This window comes from Hermetia illucens, chromosome 1, assembly GCF_905115235.1.
Source record: "Hermetia illucens chromosome 1, iHerIll2.2.curated.20191125, whole genome shotgun sequence".
NCBI classification, from domain to species: domain Eukaryota; kingdom Metazoa; phylum Arthropoda; class Insecta; order Diptera; family Stratiomyidae; genus Hermetia; species Hermetia illucens.
This window is the reverse complement of record NC_051849.1, coordinates 94937346-94957701: the sequence shown is the minus strand read 5'-3', so window position 1 is coordinate 94957701 and position 20356 is coordinate 94937346. Positions and strand designations below refer to the sequence as shown.

Genomic DNA, 20356 nt, shown 5'->3' with positions numbered 1-20356 from the left:
CCAAACCTTCGAACATATTTAACTGTCAAGCAAACCAAACGTTTTCATTCGAACCTTCCAATTTTGGTTCCATTGTCATAAATTTCAACGTAATCATAAACACAATCTGAAGTCTGCTCCAGCTGAAATGATATCCAAGATAAATAAATCAAGTATCCTGCAGGCGCGAAAATAGTCCATTCACAGTTGGCATTATGTTGATATGAGCCATCATTCAACTCAGTATTCACAGGCGGTTTGATTAGCTGATGCGGATCCTTCAGAATCCCCCCACAGCCTATAAGGGTGAGATAACAACGTACAAAGTGGAAACCAGCATGTGAGATGTGTCACTTACCAATGTTCACAAACGAATAATTCGCCTTGAATCCACGTCCGGCAAGAGATTCATCGGCAACCAACTTTAGGGTAAGGAGATTGGATTTTGAGATGAACGTTGGTGGAATTCGAGTCCCACAGTATTTTGTGGTGTTCGTCGTACGGACACCGTCCATTATCTGTAAAATGAGGAGAAGTCTTTAGTGAGAAAGCAAGCCGGTACCAATACTCTTGCTTACCTCTAGGAAATCGTAACCACATTGCGAAGCGTCCTCTTCCGCACGGGGCCCTTCAACATCGAAATCTTGGAAGGCGATCTTCACAGCTTTTCCTTGAGGTGCTGCTATTTCGTATAAGCAAATACGATCGTGGGCATATTCGTTTGGATACATAGGTGATGTAATAACTCCCTCCGGTTCCTTGAAGTTACCGCCGCAAACTGGAAAACGTATAATTAAATAAAACGACTGCCTTTCAGGACACTCCCTTCTGCGAATGTAGTGGGAGTAGAAGAAAAATTAATTCAAATCAGTTAAAATGTTCAGTTGGATATAGACGCCGAAGACCAAAAGGATTTTCTAAAAAATATTTATTTTTATCAAATTAAAGATCGAACTGTTTCCCTCGAATGTTACCGTGTATGTGTATATTTCATTTTCTATCTTCTTTGGTGCTAGAATTGGATTGATGATAGGAATCTAGAATTTTCCTATTTTTGTTCGATAAGTGTGTCAACTTCCAGAATATGCTTAACTTCTTATACCAAGTTCCCTCCTCCCGCATTGCGAAAACGCGTCGCCCACCTTTTTGTTCCAGAAAATAAGCAATTGCTGAAGCAGGCCAGCTAAATTGAAAGAAGACAAATGGTAGTGCAGTGAACTGGCCTTGCTAGATCTGAAAAAAGGCTTATTTGCAAATGCACGGCAGTTGCAAGGCATAAACCGAGATGGACAACAATAGTAGACCCGCGAAAGCAGAAACAACCATAGTTCTCACTGAGAAGGCCGTAAGAGCCAATCGGATCGCAGAAAATCTGTTGCAGAGCGAAATCCGCCATAAGATCAAGCCTGATGACAATGGAGCAAGAATGTCTTCAATATTGAAACGAAGGGAGACGGAGTTCTCGCTTAATAAGGTCCGCGGACAATAAATAAGGTACCTTCCGGGACACCAACAAAAGGCTACAGTGGGAAAAGGCTTTGGCTTTTAGCCTAGAGCCTACGTGCCCTCTGAAAACCCGAGATCTCGACTGTTCCACAGAAAAGATGGAAGTGGAAAAGGCAATCAACTACGAATCAATATCTGAATAGGTATTACTTCTGAAATTCTCAAAGCCAAAAAGTTATTCCAGTGAAAGCTGCCGAGCAATACGTGAGGAAACTGGTTTGCATGCTATAAAGCAGAGCAGGAAGGTCACAAAGTGAAGACTTGTTTCGTTACAAAGGAGAGAATTGCGTTCTCTGCAGGGACAGTGACGTGTTTGTTAAGAGCTTTGCACATACTACGTACTCGGTTCGCTGTCCGGACGGTGTGCATCAGTGTACCGCGCTCTACCTACCCATGAAACGGCGCGAAGGTGAATATCGAGAAATTCGCCTAAAATGATCACACATAAAAGAGCTGGCACTTCCCTCTATGAGAAACAAAAAGTCGCCTGGGCCCTAAGGTTTCCTGACAGAAATATATATAAACTCGTGTTCCACTATAGGTTAGCCCTACTAATCGGTGCATTCTTTGCCACTAGAAGGCGACGAAGCTTCTGTTGATCGGCAAAGAGAAAAGACACCTTGAGCTGCTGCCTATATCGACCATTCTGTATGATTCGAGATGGGTGCACTATAGAAAGGCATGTTGACGTAAAGGGTAATGGGATAAATGCATCCCATGCTTTCAGCCTTGCGCTGGAGAAAAAAATAGAAGTAATCATCCTCATTAAAAAGAGAATCCCGATCCTGCCTTCCATATCGATCGGCGAGTTGGTAATCGAGTGAAAACTAACAAGTACCAAGTATCTTAGATTGACGTTCGACTCGAAGGTAAGTATTTTCGAGCAGCAAGCAAGACTGTAGCAGCGGTGCCTCATAGGGCGCAGATTTGCGCTGATGCTCTTGCCAAGGAGCTTGGCAAAGTTTAGAAATGAGAAGCTTTGTTTGTGACATTTGCCTAACGCACTGTCTTAGAAGACACGATTCCTTGATTGTATATTTTGCAATCGGGTGGCGGACGATATCGATCAGATCTTTTTTCTTGCAGAGAGTGATATTGAATTTGTCAACGGACTCATGGAAACTCGCTCGAAACAACATTGCCAGAGAAATAACAAGGCTCATTTACAACAGAGGCGTCATCGATACATGTGAAACCAGCTACACCACTAAGAGAGTCAAGTCATCAATGGACGTATCCTGATGGAACAGGCGAAACAAACCATGGGCAGAGATACGAAGTACGTACGTACGACGTATAGAAAAGCGATTAAGAAAGCAAAATCGAACAGCTTCAGGTAGTTCTGTGAACAGATAGAACAAATCACAAAACATCCAGGCTACAAGAAGTTATAGCCATAGACAAGGCAATATTTTCTGTCCGTCTGAAGAGAAAGAATGAGGCATTTACCGAGAATGAGGTGGACAGAGTATATCTGATTTTCAGAAAACTCATTTTCCGGGGTCTCACATCATGGCGGAAGGTAATAGTTTTCTGTCTAATATCCCAACAATGCTCATAAGGCGGAAAATATTAATTGGAACCTAGCGAAAAAGTTATGTTCGTAGGCTAGCGTAAGATGGGCAGTGAGAACCTTCATCCAGAGTAGATGGTATTCTCGTAGCTGCGAATAAATCCAGTCAAACCCAATATTGCACCCGTTACTAGAACCCGTGAGCTTGATTATCTCAGGGTCATTAGATTATATGATATGGAGATGAAACGAGTAACAGAGGTCAATTATTTGGGAATCAAACTAGACCAACTACTACTGTGACAGATCTATACTTAGCACAACAGCCAGGGAGTTACACAAACTTCAAAGACTGGCTTGCGTTGTATTGACTCGTCTCCATCTGCACATATAGATGCAGACAAGGAAAGCGATTTTCAGAAATTCCGGCAGTATCAGTGAGGCGCGGAGCTACCTAAATCGAAGGAAGATATTTTTTCTATTTTTTTCTAAAAAGTATTCCAAATTACTGATACCAACGAATAACGTAACAACGAGGTTTCATTTTGATAAGAAGTTTGAAACACGTTGGAGCAACAGGGCAAACAGTGAGAGCGACATACGGCTCAAACCAACAAATGATTACCTGGCATGCTGACGGGGTCAGCTATTCTAACCGATAGTCAGGTAGCTATTCAGGCACCTAGGTCCTATCATATGAATTAGAAACTAGTGGGCAATGTATTAACAAACTGAACATGCTTGACTCGCTCAATAAGATGAGGCGGATGATCTTAAATGAAATGAGCGGAGACCTCGCTGCATTAGCCTGAACTATTCTATGGAGTCAGAAATGGGCTCGTGACTACTACGTTCAAAAACGAAGAGGAACAATTGAGGGAACTGTACTGAGGGAACCTACCAAAAATGGGACAGTCCAGTGAACTCATGGGAGGACCACTACCCAAGCGCACGATAGACTATTTAAACCTCGCCAAAAGCGCCTCCGAATCATTGTGTGAATATTCACTGGTCGCTGAAGGCCAAACTATCACCTGGGGAAGCCAGAAAAATCTACGGACACTATCTATAGATTCTGTGAGCAGGGCGATGAAACCTGCACAAATGTTCTGGGACGGTGTCCGGCACTTGTGCAAAGTAGGTTATGGCACTTGAGAGAATGATATCAGGTCCCAGGTTGAGGCACTTGCATTGAAGGAGCATGTCAATTATAGATTTGAATGACGTAGTATAGTTTATAGCTATATATAATCAGCAAGGGGGCATAATAGCACAGTGGATCGATCCGCCGTCACCAAAAATGTAACTATCTCAACACCAACGTCAAGTTGAGACTGCTCTGAGCCAATGTTCTCTTTGTGCGGTTATAGCTACACTCGCGAGCCTCGTAAAATCCACAACGACGAGCACGGTGAATGACCTTTCGTTTGCTTATCAGCGTTTAATTGTCAAAACGAAATTTTGAGGAGGTAATTATTAAGGTAATACTTTATATAATTGTATGTATTGTATGCCATCTAATTTAATGGTATATTCTTTGTTTCACAGCTGATTTAACATTTCGTCACAATAACGATCGTGGTTAGACGCAAATCCCAAACGGGACACTTCGCGAGGCTCGCGACTGTTTTGAACGTCAAACCGGCCGCAGCTTATATGCGGACCACAGATGGAAAGTAACCGCCCCTGTTCCTCGAAAGCACCAAGCTTTCATCAACCTACATGCGTTGTGTCATTCGGGTATTCTGGCAACAGACAACAACAAATGAAAAACTTCGTTCACATACCGGCCAAATGTACGCAGACTTGTTGATGGGAAGCCGGAAATGGCAATTTATAGTTAACATATTGAAGAAAATCGACAACTTCATAGTGGGTTGAGCAATGCAATTGCACCCACTATCTCAGGATGGCTGGTGGGTGGGTCGTTCTAAAATGACGTGACGTAGGAGAGTGGAGGAAGTGTGCAGCGTCTCGGGAAAGCATATTGACTGGAACCAGCAGTGCATTTAACGCGTTACGCCCCACATAAGAGTTTTTGGCAACCATATATGTAAGTACTTGGCAGTCCAAAGCTTTAGAGCATATTTTCTAGAGCAATTAAATAGGTTAAATAGTTTATCATCCGGAAACGGTATGTGAGAATTATAGTCTTTGCTGTGACAATCCAATTGCGGCAGGGAATCCTCGAAATTAATGAGTGAAGCGCGTAATTGAAACAGTAAGACTTTGCAAATGGTTGAAGATAGTCGAATATATAGGGAAGGAAAGCCAATACGGCAACCGGCGTAACTTATTATTCCTTCAGATTCTAGAACTCAGAAAAAGTTCTAAATGATCCGATCTATTTACCGATTCACTTACCAGTATCATACTCAATTTGGAAACCCTCCAACGCATCGTCGAAGTCTGTGATGAATTTCACCAGAACAGCATTTGACTCAGACATATAGTCCGGCGGTATTGTGGTGCCACAGTAACGACCGACTTTTGGATCTTGATCAGTTTCGCCTTCGTAAATCTAATTATTAGTAAATAAGATGGAAAATGAAGTTTGTTAATAAAGGTTGAAAGAATCAAACCATCGCAGATTTTTTTTTATAAAGCTGATAATACAAGGCAGGAATCATTGATTACTGGATAGTTGTGTCAAATTTACCTCAACATAGTCATAAACGCAGGTGTCCGAGTACTCCAGCGCAAATTTTGTAAAGTGTAGCTTTATTCTATTATCCAATGGCAGTTTGATCAGGTAGTCACAATTCAAATTTGGAGGATATTTTCCGCCGTCGAGAGGCGATTTTAATATGGCCTTGCTTGACGTAAAAATTCCGCCACACCCGGGAGTTCCGCCTATAACTGCATAGTGAATCTGGAATCCAGCATCCGTGTTATCACTGTCCGAGTGGAAGTAAAGGGTAACTTCATGCGACGACGAAACGATTGGCGCAGGGTGAGATGTATTGCAGTATTTTTGAAGTAAACTACTTTCTCGAGATGACCCATCGTATATCTACTCAAAAGAAAAGATAAAGCCAAATTACAAGATGAAAATGAAAATAACAGGAATTGTGCAAAATTAGTGCAAACTTGAAAAGGGCATACAAAATAACATACTGGTTTTTACTTACCGCCAAGTAGTCATATCCGCAATCTTCATGAGCCTCCAGTGCCATAAGGAAGAATGTAAGCTGGATTCTTTTTCCAAGAGGTGCTATCAAGTGCCATTCGCAATCTCGATTTGGAGAGTAATTTCCTGGTGATCCCGGCGACGCTACCGTTCCATATGTATTAATCTCGAGTGTTCCTCCGCACACCGGATCAATTGTTTTCCAGGTCAACTCAAAACCATTATGAGCTGTTGAATTATCGGACCTAAACCAAAAGTATAGCAAGTTGTGTGTGGAAATTATTTTTCCTCCTTTTGGGAGTTCCGATCCACAGAAACGTCCTATTAGTTGTGCTGCCGATGTTCCACCATCATGGATTTGAAGCCAATCAAAGAAGCAACCAACGGAACTCTCCAGCTCAAATTTATTGAATGTCACTTCCAAAACTTTCGTAATATTGGTTCTAATAAGCCAAGCGCATCGAACGTTGGGGTCATATGTGGCGGTTAGTGGATACTTTAAAACTCCTGAAGGAGAATTCAAAACTCCCCCGCAACGAGTTTGCACCAGCTGGCATATTCGACCGCGGTAGCGGGGAGGGCAAAGGCAACGGTATCGTCGGCCCTGAACAACACATGTACCGCCGTTCTGGCAGGGGTTGGCTCGGCATGGGTTGATATTTGGTTCACAGTTCGGAGGTAAAAGACCTTCCGGGCATTTGCAAATGTACGATGTACCATTTACAATACAAGTTCCGCCATTCTAGGAAGAAAAAAATATGCACAGGATGTTGAATGAAATTACAAAAACACAGATTAATAACGATGAAGGACATTCCAATTCAATTGATTGATTGATTGATTTATTATTATTATAAATAATTTGTTTGATGCAGAAACTTTTTACTTTTCAACTACAGTAACAATGGGAGCTCATCTCGTATCAATCCTAGAACTAACATATCCTATGGGAATATGATCTGATCTACAACCTTAACCTAATTTGATCCTTTAGCCCATTGTTAGTGAATTTCTTAAGATGATATCTTAAAAACTATTTAGATATTCATATACATATGTATATGGTTATGAACTGTTTGATTTGATGGATTGGGCGGTCGTCAAAAGACCATCCTGAGTGGTCAAAGACGGCCAAGAGGGAAGAAAAATCTTAAAAAGATACTGAATGAATATTACGTAATGATTAAAGAAAAATGATAAAATCGGGAAAGGTAATAAATAGTAAATGGAATATATCGAAAGAAGAACCTACTAAACTAGTCAGAATACCGGAAGCTCGGCACTTCAGGTATAAAGGTTCTGTGTTCATCTTATGTGAGCAATTCTCTATGAACCATTTGCCATTCATACATATGTGTATATACAATGCAATGTACATACATATTAACGACAGAAAAATTGTGCACAAAATTGATCTAACGCATCTTCACGCATTTTCAGTTTACTCTGTGCACGAAAGTATATGTACATACGTACACATACGTCCATCTTATTGAACACCTGTACACAGACATGCTTCTCTTCAGTAATTGATACTGATATTCAAATAACTAAAAAAGCTTAAACAAGAAAAGCGAAAGTTTGAAAATTTGACTTCCAATAACCGTTAATAATAGTTGGATTACGTTCAAACTTTCCAGAATTATGTCTTATATCATCAGGTACATTTTATACTTCCAGGATGAACTTAGGGATGTTTTCGGGTAAATTTCTGAAACATGGTCATATACTATTATAACTTTATTCCTGCAGATATCAGAATGGAATGTATTTTGAGGTCTAGATTTCGTATAGATGCATTACTGTGATTTTTTTCAGATTCTTCGGTTGGATGGGTTCTGGGAACTTTCACTTTTTTGGGCACATATTTTGAACCCTCGCTCCCCTATGGTTGATCTAACATCAGAAATAAAATCAGTTTCGAAAAGTAGTAATCGGGCTCTTTCATTTGACAAACACATGACCATATTCTATGAAAAGAAAATTACACCCCTCTTTTGCATGTATGGGAAGCCCCCTTCAAACTCAACACAAAATGGCGCCACTCGATGCATGTAAAGGGACATAAATAACACATGTTCTCACTGCACCCTCTGTTTAGCCGTCTTTGAGTAAATCGGCTGTGACAGGCGGACAGACAGACAGACAGACATCGAACCGATTTTAATCAGGTTTTGTTTCACACAAAACCTTAAAAAAATGAAATGATGCAACCTATCAAAGATCGAAATAAACGATAAAAGGGAAATAAATAGCCAAAGTAAAAGAAAATATCAACCCTTTGGAGTTCCCAAGAGGGTGGGGACTGTATTCTACCAAAACGTTCTTGACGACCGCTAGGTATATTTTTCCGTCTTTATAATTTTTTTTTAGTTTGCTCGTATTGTTTTTATGCTGGTATTACTTTTATTGTATTATTTTTATATTTTTCTCATTTCTCTTATTTGGGGAAGTGCTCAAAGTACCTCCTCCACCCATATAATTTTTGGAGCTAACCTTAACCTAAGGTATTAAATGTCAGTCCACCATGGCAGATTTTGTCCAAAAAGTTTACTGGTTGAGTTGGAAAATTCTCTCTTCCTTTTTCTAGTAAAAAACACACAATTTGTTTAAATTATATTTATTTTGATTTTCCATCAATGAATATATTCGTATAATTTCTTTAGTTTAGCCGACAATGAGCATGTGTTTGGATATCCGCTTGTAGGCATTAAATAGAATGGGACTCAAACAAGATTCTTGGCGTATTTGTATTTGTATTTTCGTATTTCAACTGCATGCAAAGGACTCGCTTGTTTTGTCCTGTAAAAATAAGCACGTAGCGAGTCAACGTCAACCACGCCCCTACCTTCGATGTCACGAGGCAGGTTCATCCACTGCGTGGGAGAATCTGCGTGACGCATTCGAAAGTCCGTATCCACCGCTGAATGTTTTCTACAACGGTTTTCCTCTACGGCAATATTCCGAATGCATAAGCCAGTGAAGGGATGGCGAATATGTTCTCATATTTTATTCTTCCTCTAGAGATGGGATTTTAATACCAGTTTCACGCGTCGCAGGAATTCGGATAGCAGAACACCCTGCAGATCACCAACTTGAGCATGGGCCTTAGGTACTTCTCTCGGTCCTATCTTGAATCTGGAGGGAACCAATGCTATGTCCGGCATGTGCCTCATGATGACCTTTGCGACTGGCTTAGATTCAACATTTATCTAATCCATATTCCATCCTGATAATCATAGCTAAACATCCACTACCATTCGCAACAGCCTTCTAAAGTGGTCATCAGTACAAGCATACAACTTGATGTCATCTAAGTACATCAAGTGTGTCAGCTCCCACTTCAGCACCTAAGCAATAATTGATTGCCAAATCATGCCGGCTAGCATAATTCAGTAGTCATGGTTCAATGCCATGCAAAACCAAGTGAATTCAATGGATCCCTCTGTAATAATCGACGTTCTGAACTTGTATAGGGTTGGTACTTAAATAATTGATTTTGTATCTGCGGGGTCCTGCAATGTACCATTCTTAGGGATAAAGTGGGTAATCCCCGCAGTGAGGAAGAGTGGAAATTCCTCCACTGACTAATAACTTGGTTTATGCTGTGTGCACCCCATCCAGACCTGAGCCCCTCCAGCTCTTCGAAGTGTTTATGGCTCGTCGAACCTTTTTTTTGTAATATCCGTAAATTTCATGCCCGGAATAGTGGCATGGTGGGTGCCTTCAGCGGTACTCTACTCAGTTCGCTTAGTATGCGAGTAACCGCCATAGTCCTGCATAACTTTTTTCTTTCCGTTACCGAAAACTCTGTTGGTATTCGTTGAGTGATCTGAAAAAACTCGCGTGGGTTACATTCTAGACACACCAGGAGTGACTTTCGTCATACCGTCCGTCCGCCCGTACCGATCAATCGATTACATTTGACGAAGCGGTACTAACCTGTGACCTGTTGCACAGTCAGTCAGTGCAGGAAGTGATTGGTGAATTTCTGGTGACACAAGGGATGGTAAGATGTTGTACCTATCACCAACGTTATTATTTCGTAGTAGGAGTGGATGACAAGGAGGTTCATATCCTCGATCTACTTCATCCGCTCCCTACGCGAGCCTGCTGAGGTGGTCGCCGCAGATTGTGGCGAAAGAGCTGCAGCAGGAGGAGCAATGCTGCTGGTCATCGTGGCGGTTTGGAAGCCGTGCTGTCCATAATGGGAGCCCGACCCAGTCAGTCAGATAACTCCCGCCGGCTATTCGTGCCACACCTCAAATTTCTCTTTCTTCTCATTGCATGGCATTCCATGCATTTTATACCTAACTGCCAGGTGTGCTGGCAGCTTCCTCAGTGAGTAATCTGCAAGACTGCAAAGTTCCTACACTTTTGCTATCGTGTGGGTTCAGAGTCTGTACCCCCTTTCTACTTGGAGAATTAAAATCCGTTGCTTCCATCTTCATGTGTTTTCGATACTTTTAATGTAGGGTACAATACTACAGGATATCAAACCACGATAAGATGGTGCCCGAGGGGAGTGCCTTCTACGTAATATTATTCAGTTCTGGAGAGCCCGACATTTAACTAAAATCAAAATCAAAACAGGGGATTGATTCATTAACTTTGGAAGAATTAACAAAAACAAAGTGCCCAGAAGAGGCGTAAGTACCGGATGAAACTAAACGGAAGCGAGGTATGATTCTGAATAAATAACAGCAACTTCAATCGATGAGATACGTACCTTAGAAGATTATAAATATTTTAACATCTTACCTTACAACGATTAGCGCAAGGGTCAGGAGTACAACCGTTAGGGCCAATTCCATCACCTGCCATTCCAGATGGGCAGCTGCAGACGACGAGATTCGAAATTTCTCTGCAAGTAGCAACAGGATGACAAATGTTTCTGGAACAGGATCCAGTTTCGGTTCTTGTACACTGTTTTCCATCTCCAGTCCATCCAACAGGACAATCCCCGCAGTGAAAAGAGCCCTAAGAATTGCGCTATACTAACAAGTATGAACTTCTACCAAACTTTGATTCCTACATACGTAGCTATTAATGCATGCAACTCTAGGACTGATACTGCATCCGCCATTGTTTGTCTCACACTCATTTATATCAAAACAAGCGAAACCATTTCCAGTAAATCCTGCCGGACAAGGTCCGCATATGAAGGATCCTGGTAAATTGATGCATTGTGAAACACAAGGCGGCTTCGCTTCTTCACATTCATTTATATCAACGCTGCAGGCAGGTGTCAATCCATTTGTCTTCCATCCTTGCTGACATATGCATGTGTACCCAGGCGGAGCTAAGCTATTGACGCAAGTGCCATGGTCACATAATTCCACTGCAGATGACCTTGAACAATCGGAATATCGCTGCGTGCAGTGAACGCCCACCCAGCCGGGTTTGCATGAACAGCTGCATACCGCAAGTTATGCAAAATATTATCACCAAAGCATACAAAGGGTAAACGCGTTTGGGGAAAATTTACCTGAAACTTCCAGGAGTATTTATACAGTCTGCTCCATTTTGACAACCTTGAGGGGTCCCGGAAAATTCTGCGCACTCGTTGACATCTGTACCACATGTCGTTCCCTGAAAATTCAGTCAATGGTAAAGTTTGCTATTGGCAAGGAAATATAGTACAAGCAGCAAAGTAGCTTAGAATAAGTTGACTAAGTCACTGTCTCGGAGTTATGTCAATTAAATTGATACAGAGGAAAAAAGAACAAACCAAATGCACCAGTTTTGGTTTATGTTAATTTATACTGACTCTGGTGTTATTCATTGAATATTATTAAAAAATTTGTTTGTTTGTTTTTATGAATAAAAAAAGTGCGATAAACTATTCAAAAATGGCACTTTCTTCTCGACGTGATTTTATCGCAATATATGGCTTCTTTTAGTGCAATGTTGATATAAGAAATACTTACTTCCCAATTGGAGGGGCATTTGCACGTGAATGTGTCATAGAGATCAATACATGTTCCTCCATTTTGACAAGGATTACTACGACAGTTGTCCTCAGAGGCCTTAGCCAGAAGTGTCTCAATTTTATTTTCCAGTCTCCGTAAACGTTGTTGAAGGTTCCGAAAACGAAAATTAATGCGACCAACTCGTGTTCTATGAATATAAAAATTTTGTTTTCTTATTCAATTCTTCTTTTCACAAAAAAAAAAGAATTATAAATATTAGTTAGTTGCTTTATATGTATAAACATTTATGCAGTAGACTAATAATGTCCAGTCTTCTCGGCGGAAGTCATTAATTCAAGCTGTAAAAAGTGATTATTCTTAGCGCCCCCGACATTTTTGCCCATACCTAAAGTTCATCGCCGTTAAGTCGATCCAATGTGTGATTGACACGTGATGATTATATTAAAGGATCCATTTCAGCCAAGCCGGAGGACGCACCTTGGTTCGGTCGGAAGAGAAATGACTAAAGTCATGAGGTAAGCAAATGAGTCATAGCCACACTTCATGATGAATATTTTCATCGTCAACAGTAACACGGAACTGGCACAACCACGTGGCCGCACACTAATCCACTGCATTACATATACGGCACTAACACCGAAAAAGGTTAAATATGCGTAATGATTTTTTTCCATCATACAAAGTCAAGTAATGTGCCGGAAGTCGAATCTCCGGTGTGTAGTTTTCTTGGTTACGGCTTTGAACGTAAACACGGTAAAAAACTGCTATAATTTCCCCCACTTTGGTGGCCCATGTGATTAAAATTGTATTGGCACTTACACTTTGGGAATTTCTGTGAGGTTATTAAAAAATTGGAGCAATTTGATGGTCGGTTGATGAAGCTCATTCACACAGCATGGTCTGCAATTGAATCTAAATATTATAAAACAGAAGCACTACCCCTGTCAATGGCAGCCACCTGTCCAGAATTGATAAATTTAGGTACATCGGATCGATCCGACGCTCAGGGAAGATGGAATAGTACTATACAATACCACTAACAAAATAGCGACCGTTTATGATAGGACCCAGAACTCTTTCTAGACGAGTCAATTTCGCTACTGAAACTGAAACATGTAACTTACCAAGAATGAGCGCAGAGCGACAAGTACAGAGAGCAACCGCATTGCTCGCGGAAGCTTTACCAACAAGGCAAGCAGGATGAAAAAATATACATATCGATGTTCATCTTATCGAGATAAACAGGGTCATATAGGAACGATGTGCTGAGTATTTCGATGAACCGCGCAACAACCAGAATATCAGCGAATTGGAGATCGTTCCAACTGAAGACAATGGATAATTGCTCACGACCACCACGACCAAACATGGAAGACCCAGCCCGTGCATTTCATCGATTTAAGAATCATAAGTCGCCGGGAACCTAGGGAATTGCAGCCACAACTACACCAAGCGGTTTATTCCAAGGTTTGGCATAGCAAATCAATGTCTAATGACTGGCAACGAGGGTTTACTGGTTCCGTATATGAACAAAATGCAAATACCGCCCCCTTGAGGGGGTAAGGGTGAGGGTGCCACTAGCCTTTCCGTTATCCATGATGTAGACTCCACGGAAGCTACAATGGTAATTCAGAAAGGGCGGTAAAGCAAATAACCCATATTAAAGCTCTTGACGTGCAAACCATTCTCGGAAAAGCTCGCTAGTCAGTCAAGATGAAGCCAAATATGTTGAGAAATTTAATGCATGTTTTAAGTAAGGGGTATTTTCCATAAAGTGGAAGACGGCGAGGCTTATACTCATTCCCAAGCCAAACAAACCCTTGGGAGAAATTTTGTCCTACCAATAGGACCAGATATGGCTTCTAAATAACACTGGCAAATTATTTGGACAGGTAATCTATAACAGATTACTTCCGATTGCCGAAAAGGAATCTCACTAAGAATTCGGCAACATGCGGCAACATTTGAAGTGTGCAGCAACCAAGGCATGCAATACGGGAGCACTGATCGCAAGACCGGTATCAAATATAGGCAGCCCAAAGCCAGGTCGTCAACTCCTTATTTCAGGGATGGTTGGCTTGATGTTGCTTTACATATGTAACCCTAGTGTAGTCAAATACCCTGGAAAAGAAATTAAAAAGAAACTAGTCGGGAAACCGGAAGCTGGGCGCTTCAGGTATGAAAGGTTTTGTTTGCTTCTTCTGACACACATCTGGTGGCTTGGCATGAGACCGGTGCGTTACGGTTCTTCCTTCTTACCAGAACCGTAGTCGTTTTATCCAGCCACGAACTTTTACTAAGATCAGGAGATTTCAGAAAATAGTATACATTTTAAATTGTAGTGAAAGGTGTTTTATATGATTTCTTGAACACTCGTTTCAAAATACTTTGAATATTTAAATATTGCGCTGGAAAGCAAGAGGAAAGCAATTTGAGCCGTGTGATATCCACATTTAGCGAGAGTTAACAACGGGAGCCTTCTCGAGACTCGTCTCTATCAACTAGGACCTAAGAAAAGGGGACGCATTATCATATCATATAGTTGCCATTTAACTCCTTGGTGGGGTATAGGGCATCAACCACGCACTATCGTTCGCGGTTACCTAAAATTAGCTTTAGCTCCGTCCATGACTTCCGCTCCCACGACGCTCCCACACCTCCTCTAGTATTCTACACCAAGTGTTCTTGGGGCGACCCACCCGTCGGCCATCTAGGGAAAGTGGTTTCCACTGCATGGCGTAGCCTTCAATGTAATTGTCGCCCCCCCCCACTTCACGTGTAACGTATCTACTGCCACTACCGCATTCCCATCACAGTGCGTACGAGTGCCAGGCCTATATGCCGACCAAATTCTTCGTCTGAGATAGTGTGAGGCCAGTGTATTCCGATAATGCAACGCAGACAGGATGTCGAGCAGACTTTGGGCTTTTTAATAACAGTAGAGCTTACTTTCCAGGTGCTACTCTCATATAGCAGCACAGAAAGAACATACTCAGATAACTGCATTTGTGGATTTTAGACAGAGCAGGCAAAATCGATCTAACGGTATTAATGTGTCGGGTAACATCCAGTTCAGTTTCACCGTCAGCAGAAACTACGCTTGCTAAATATGCAAATTGATCGACGCCTTTGATGCTTTGCGATCACATGCAAGTTCTTTTGTGATGGGCTGTACATTTCTGAAATCATTGCCTTCTGTGACATCCTCCGATTCCCCGAGTAGCGCAATGGCAAATTCTTTCTTGTCACGTTACACTGAACTTATCAGCATTTCGTTCGGTATCGGAGTTCTAGTGGTCACGCCCATCATCACTAGCAGCGGTCAATCGAGTCTTCAAACCCTTTTGTTCATCTCTGTTGAATTGATCTTATGGAAGACTCTGTTTTTGAGCAATGTGCCACTAATAATGTAGCAGTGGAAGTTTCAGAAATCGACGAACTTTCTATAATTATCGCTACGCTCGGCACGGCTGTGTTTTCCCATCATATGTCCAAACAAGTTGTTGTCAGAGCCTACCACGGCATTCAGATCACAATGTAACCTTTAGAAAGTCTCCTCTGAGCTGCATTTAATTGCTTGTAGAAACTCATCATACTCCACTATATCGGAAGTCGCCGTTAGTGCATAGTATTTTACATTTGTGATGCTCCTTAACCTGGATCGGAATCTTGTTAGAAGATTGTCGGACACCGGCTCCCAGGTCAACAGAGCGCGTTTTGCAGTAGCCATCAGAAGCAACCCGACCCCGGATTGGCGCCTGCTATTAGGGTGTTCCAAATGAAATGATCGTTTTAGTACTAAAATTTTAAACGACTGTAAAGCTTACAAAAAGTCATTTATTTAATCAAAATAGATGCCAATCGACTCAAAATACTTCTCCCAGCGAGATTCAAGCGCATGTATGCCAGTTTCGTAGAAGTTCAACTGTCGGGTGTTGATAAATTCTTCGAAGGCAATTTTGTTTTGGATACATGAGGTCGTGCATTGTCATGAAGAAGTATCACACTATCTCTAATGACCTATCTCTATCTATCTATCTCGGCCGTTGAATACTCAATTTTTAGTGCATTTCCTCGAGTTAGACACAGTATTTCTGTGCATTTATCGTTTCTTCAGGTGGCAAAAAAAGAATGGATAACTCCAGCTGTAGACCACCAAACATTCGATTAGCAAACGCAGCTCGTCGTTGTCAATCGATGGTCCTGGATGTCCACGTGGCTCACTTTGAAGGTTTACGTCACCTGGCCGGAATTTTTCGAACCACCACCGTGTGGTTCCTTCGCTTACCGTATCAGCTCCAAATGCGTTGTTAATGTTCTTGGTCGCCTCCGCTGCTTTATGACCGAGTTTGAACTTATACAGAAAAAGTATACGTTTTTGGCTCTTTTCCATCCTTTTACCTTTCTATGCACTGTTATCGCTACGATGGTCAAAACTGAAATGACTCCTTGACTAAATGTAGGAGTATTTATACTTCATTATCCGACACAAGCAGCGCCAACTGGTGGTGGTTTGGTACAGCAAAATCGCAACTAATTTTTGCTAGTGCTTATTTTCTCTCCTGGGAGAGTTCGGTTATTAATAAAAGAAAATTGTTAACTTCTAGCCGCGTTCAAGAGAAGAATTCTCCGAAGAATTTTTGGCCGCTACAAAAGAAGGTAAATTCGGTCAATAGGCTGAGGTAGACCGCTCGTCTAATTCTAATTGAAAAAGAAAATGTTGGAGATTCTGCCTGGGATGGAGCGGTGGCATAGGACAGAATGCCAGATAGCTGTTAGGGATATCGAATTGGTTGATCTGAGGGCCAAGGTGTGTAGAGTTCCTTGCTATGGCCAACCTAGACAAGCCTAAACCAGACACCGATTGTTGCGCCGTTAATAATAATGATGTTGATGCCATGTATTGTTTGAATGGTTGGTACTATTTATAACGTATGTTGAAGAAGGAGGAATGATTCTATTATATTTAAAAAAAAGTCTGATATAATTAGAAACTACTGGGAGTACTGAGAAAGTCCAGTATAACATAATATTAACATTAATTAACATAATATTTATAAAAAAATCCCGTACATTTGCAACATTTCAAAGGCCTTCCAGGAGGCCTCTGTCGGAAATGCTGAGGTCTAAAAATTTAATCTAAAAGGGCGTATGAAACAAATAGTTGGTATAAGTATAGGCAGTGACTATACGGATTAAAGCCTTTCAAAGGTAGATTCAATGAAAATCATTTCATAAACCTACCATATATAGGACACAAGTATATAACTTTTTTTCACTCTTTTATAGTCATAGACAATATTTGAAATCGTTTTCCGACTTTTACTTTTTTAAATAAATTATTCCCTGCTTGCTACTAGCTACTATTGAAGCTAGTTAGTCAGAATATCAGGGATTTGAAACTTTTCGTGGTTGTGGGGCTGAAATTCCATTAATGTACCTGGGAAATATTTTTAACTAAGCTTTTACAAACAAGTTATTTAGTTTACATACATAGATAAGTACATGGAGTACCTCCCATTTGTCCTCAATATACTCAAGGTCGAAAATTTGAACGTGATTTGCAATGCGGCGGTTACCGCCCCCTTTATCGTAAGAAACATCGAAACTTCATACTTACGCGTTTTCCAACTGAATAACTCTTTCCTCTAATCCTTTCTCTCCAAACAATGCAGATCGCAATGTATAAAGCTGAACTTCATAACTCACTTCTGGTCCTGATATAATCCCCGAGGAGGGTCTTGCGTGCTTGGCACTTGCACCAAATCTATTTAACACTTTAAGAACGTCGATGTCATTTACATTCAACCATGAATCTCCTTTTAGGTGGATTGTAATATTTTTGTCTGAAGCCGATTGCAAAATTAGATGGCCATCATGCACCAGGATCTTAGGCCTATTTCATGAAATTGCATTTGAAAGTGCACACTTGCGAATTTTAGATCAAAGATAACACTTACACTTCATCGAACAATACCGCGTGGCAGTTAATTAGGAAAAGTGCTATTAAAAATGGAGTTAACTGAAAAGTCTCCGTTCCCATGATTGTAAGGATCTCTACCTATATTTCCATTATATCCCTAATTCCTCCGTAAGAAACCGTTTAAACTCCGCGACGGCTTGAACTAGACTGTATAGAAACTAGTGGTGTTCTTGGTCAGCTATATTTTGGGCGTATTCTTTTATCATTAAACGCCCATCATTTGCAATAATTAGTGACATACTGATAGAAATAGTTAAACAAACGCACAGTGACGTCACTAGTTTCGATGTTACATGTGACTAGATAAGTTTCTGGAAGATGCGACGCAGTCTGAAAATATGTGTACACTAATTACTGTCTCACTCTCTGTAAAAACGGTTAAAACACCCGATTTGGCCGGATTAACCCGCAAAAGCATTTACTTCATATTTCTTTAATTTTCCCATATAACTTTAACTGTAGATAATAACATTGTAATATACCAAGTCTATGTCTATGTCTCTGTTGGCCGTTTGTCTGTTTGTCTGTTTGCCTGTTTGTCTGTTTGTCTGTTTGTCTGTTTGTCTGTTTCTCTGTTTGTCTGTTTGTCTGTTTGTCTGTTTGTCTGTTTGTCTGTTTGTCTGTTTGTCTGTTAGTGGGTTTGTCTGTTTGTCTGTTTGTCTGTTTGTTTGTTTATCTGTTTGTTTGTCTGTTTGTTTGTCTGTCTGTTTGCCTGTTTGCCTGTTTGCCCGTTTGTCTGTTTGTATGTTTGTCTGTTTGTTTGTTTGCCTATTTGTCTATTTGTCTGTTTGTTAATATCTTCTCCAAACTGTGCAAATTACGTGTGTAATGCACTACCCTGGCTATAGGCAACCTAGAAGCCCATTCTGCGGCGCTTGATAATGAGAACCGCTTCCGTTTTCTCTTCGGCAAAGTATCAGACTAGAACTTTCTAGCCAAGCCTTGACGCATGAGTATAACTCAGCATCTTCAACATGCTTTGCTACTGCAAACAGTGCTATCTAGTCGGCGTTACCCACCACTGTTGCCTCCTTCACAGCAGCGAACCCAGAGCCCTGTGGTACATCGGCAGAGGTAAGGTACTCCTTGAGTGTCCGTTATCGGTGTCATACGATGAGCTCCGTGCTTGTAAGTAGCTGTCAAAAATATCACCGAGATAGATGGTTACACCAATCTTTGCGTATTAGATTTCAATTGAACGCCCGGGGTCACCACGCAATACCGAACTGATACTGTCCATCCGAAAGACCTCCTTGTATTTCAAGAACCATTATCTGCTTGCCTTATGTCCAAAAAATATGCGGATTTCTGGGTGTATAGCTCACTAGAAGTTTTGCCAGCCTTGGTCAGCAGCACTAGTTTCTGCTGCTTCTACGCTTCGAACATGCATGATCCGGAATTCAGGGCAAGTTTAAAGACTTCATCCGGTATGCCGTCAAGATACCAGGCTTTGCTGTCGCCTGCCTGATTCATAGTGAATTGCATGGAATGTCCCCTGTCAGTTTCTGTTTAATTCACTTATATGACAACTTCCATCTCAAATTCGTAGGTGGTCTGAACAAGTCAATCCTAAGCGATAATCATCATCATCTACGGCGCCACAACCTGTATCCGATCTAGGCCAGGTCCACCAGTTCGATATCCCCAAAAAGCTGTCCGGCGTCTTGACGGACGCCATTGCTCCATCTTCCATACGGAAGACTCTTCTCTCGAACGCGGCCAAGAGTTCGCAATTTTTCTTGCTAAGAACCCAAGTTTAAGAGGAATACAGGAGGACTGACAAGATCATTGTCTTTTACAGTAAGAGCTTGGACCCTATGGTGAGACGTTTCGAGCGGAACAGTTTTTGTGAGCTGAAATAGGCTCTGTTGGCTGCCAACGACGTGCGTGGATTCCAGCATCGTAGCTGTTATCGGTTGTGAATTTCGGCTCTAGATACGAGAAATTATCAACGGTCTCCAAGTTGTAGTCTGCTGTCTTTATTCTTCCCGTTAGACCAGTGCGGTTTGATGTTGTTGGTTGGTTGGTTTTTGGTGCTGACCACCATATATTTTGTCTTGCTTTCATTGATGTGCAGCCCAAGACCTCGGAGTGAGTGCCGTTTGCTCGATCTGGATGAAAGCAGTTTGTACGTCTCGGGTGGTTCTTCCCATGATGTCGATATCGTTAGCGTAGGCCAGCAGTTCACTTTTGGCAGGGCCAGGTTAAAGAGGACCCATGATAGGGCATCCCCTTGTCGTAGACCGTTGTTGATGTCGAATTGTTGAGAGTAATTCTGTTGCTTTTATCTGGCCTCGCACTTTGGTCAGGGT

General features: G+C 41.4%; 1 protein-coding gene across 1 annotated transcript in view; it reads right to left on the bottom strand.

The window, feature by feature from the left end:
* Nucleotides 1–18175, bottom strand: part of LOC119656055 (cubilin homolog) — a 76898-nt gene extending 58723 nt beyond the window's left edge. The window contains exons 1-12 of the mRNA XM_038062326.1: nucleotides 18022–18175; nucleotides 17682–17957; nucleotides 12059–12248; nucleotides 11617–11720; nucleotides 11168–11543; nucleotides 10890–11108; nucleotides 6130–6870; nucleotides 5658–6011; nucleotides 5363–5519; nucleotides 558–757; nucleotides 338–497; nucleotides 55–277 (exon numbers count right to left, since the gene is read on the bottom strand). Coding sequence (XP_037918254.1) covers nucleotides 55–277; nucleotides 338–497; nucleotides 558–757; nucleotides 5363–5519; nucleotides 5658–6011; nucleotides 6130–6870; nucleotides 10890–11108; nucleotides 11168–11543; nucleotides 11617–11720; nucleotides 12059–12248; nucleotides 17682–17957; nucleotides 18022–18104 — 3083 coding nt within the window. The 5' untranslated portion in view covers nucleotides 18105–18175. The remainder of the gene's footprint in view (nucleotides 1–54; nucleotides 278–337; nucleotides 498–557; nucleotides 758–5362; nucleotides 5520–5657; nucleotides 6012–6129; nucleotides 6871–10889; nucleotides 11109–11167; nucleotides 11544–11616; nucleotides 11721–12058; nucleotides 12249–17681; nucleotides 17958–18021) is intronic.
* Nucleotides 18176–20356: the final 2181 nt, after the last annotated feature.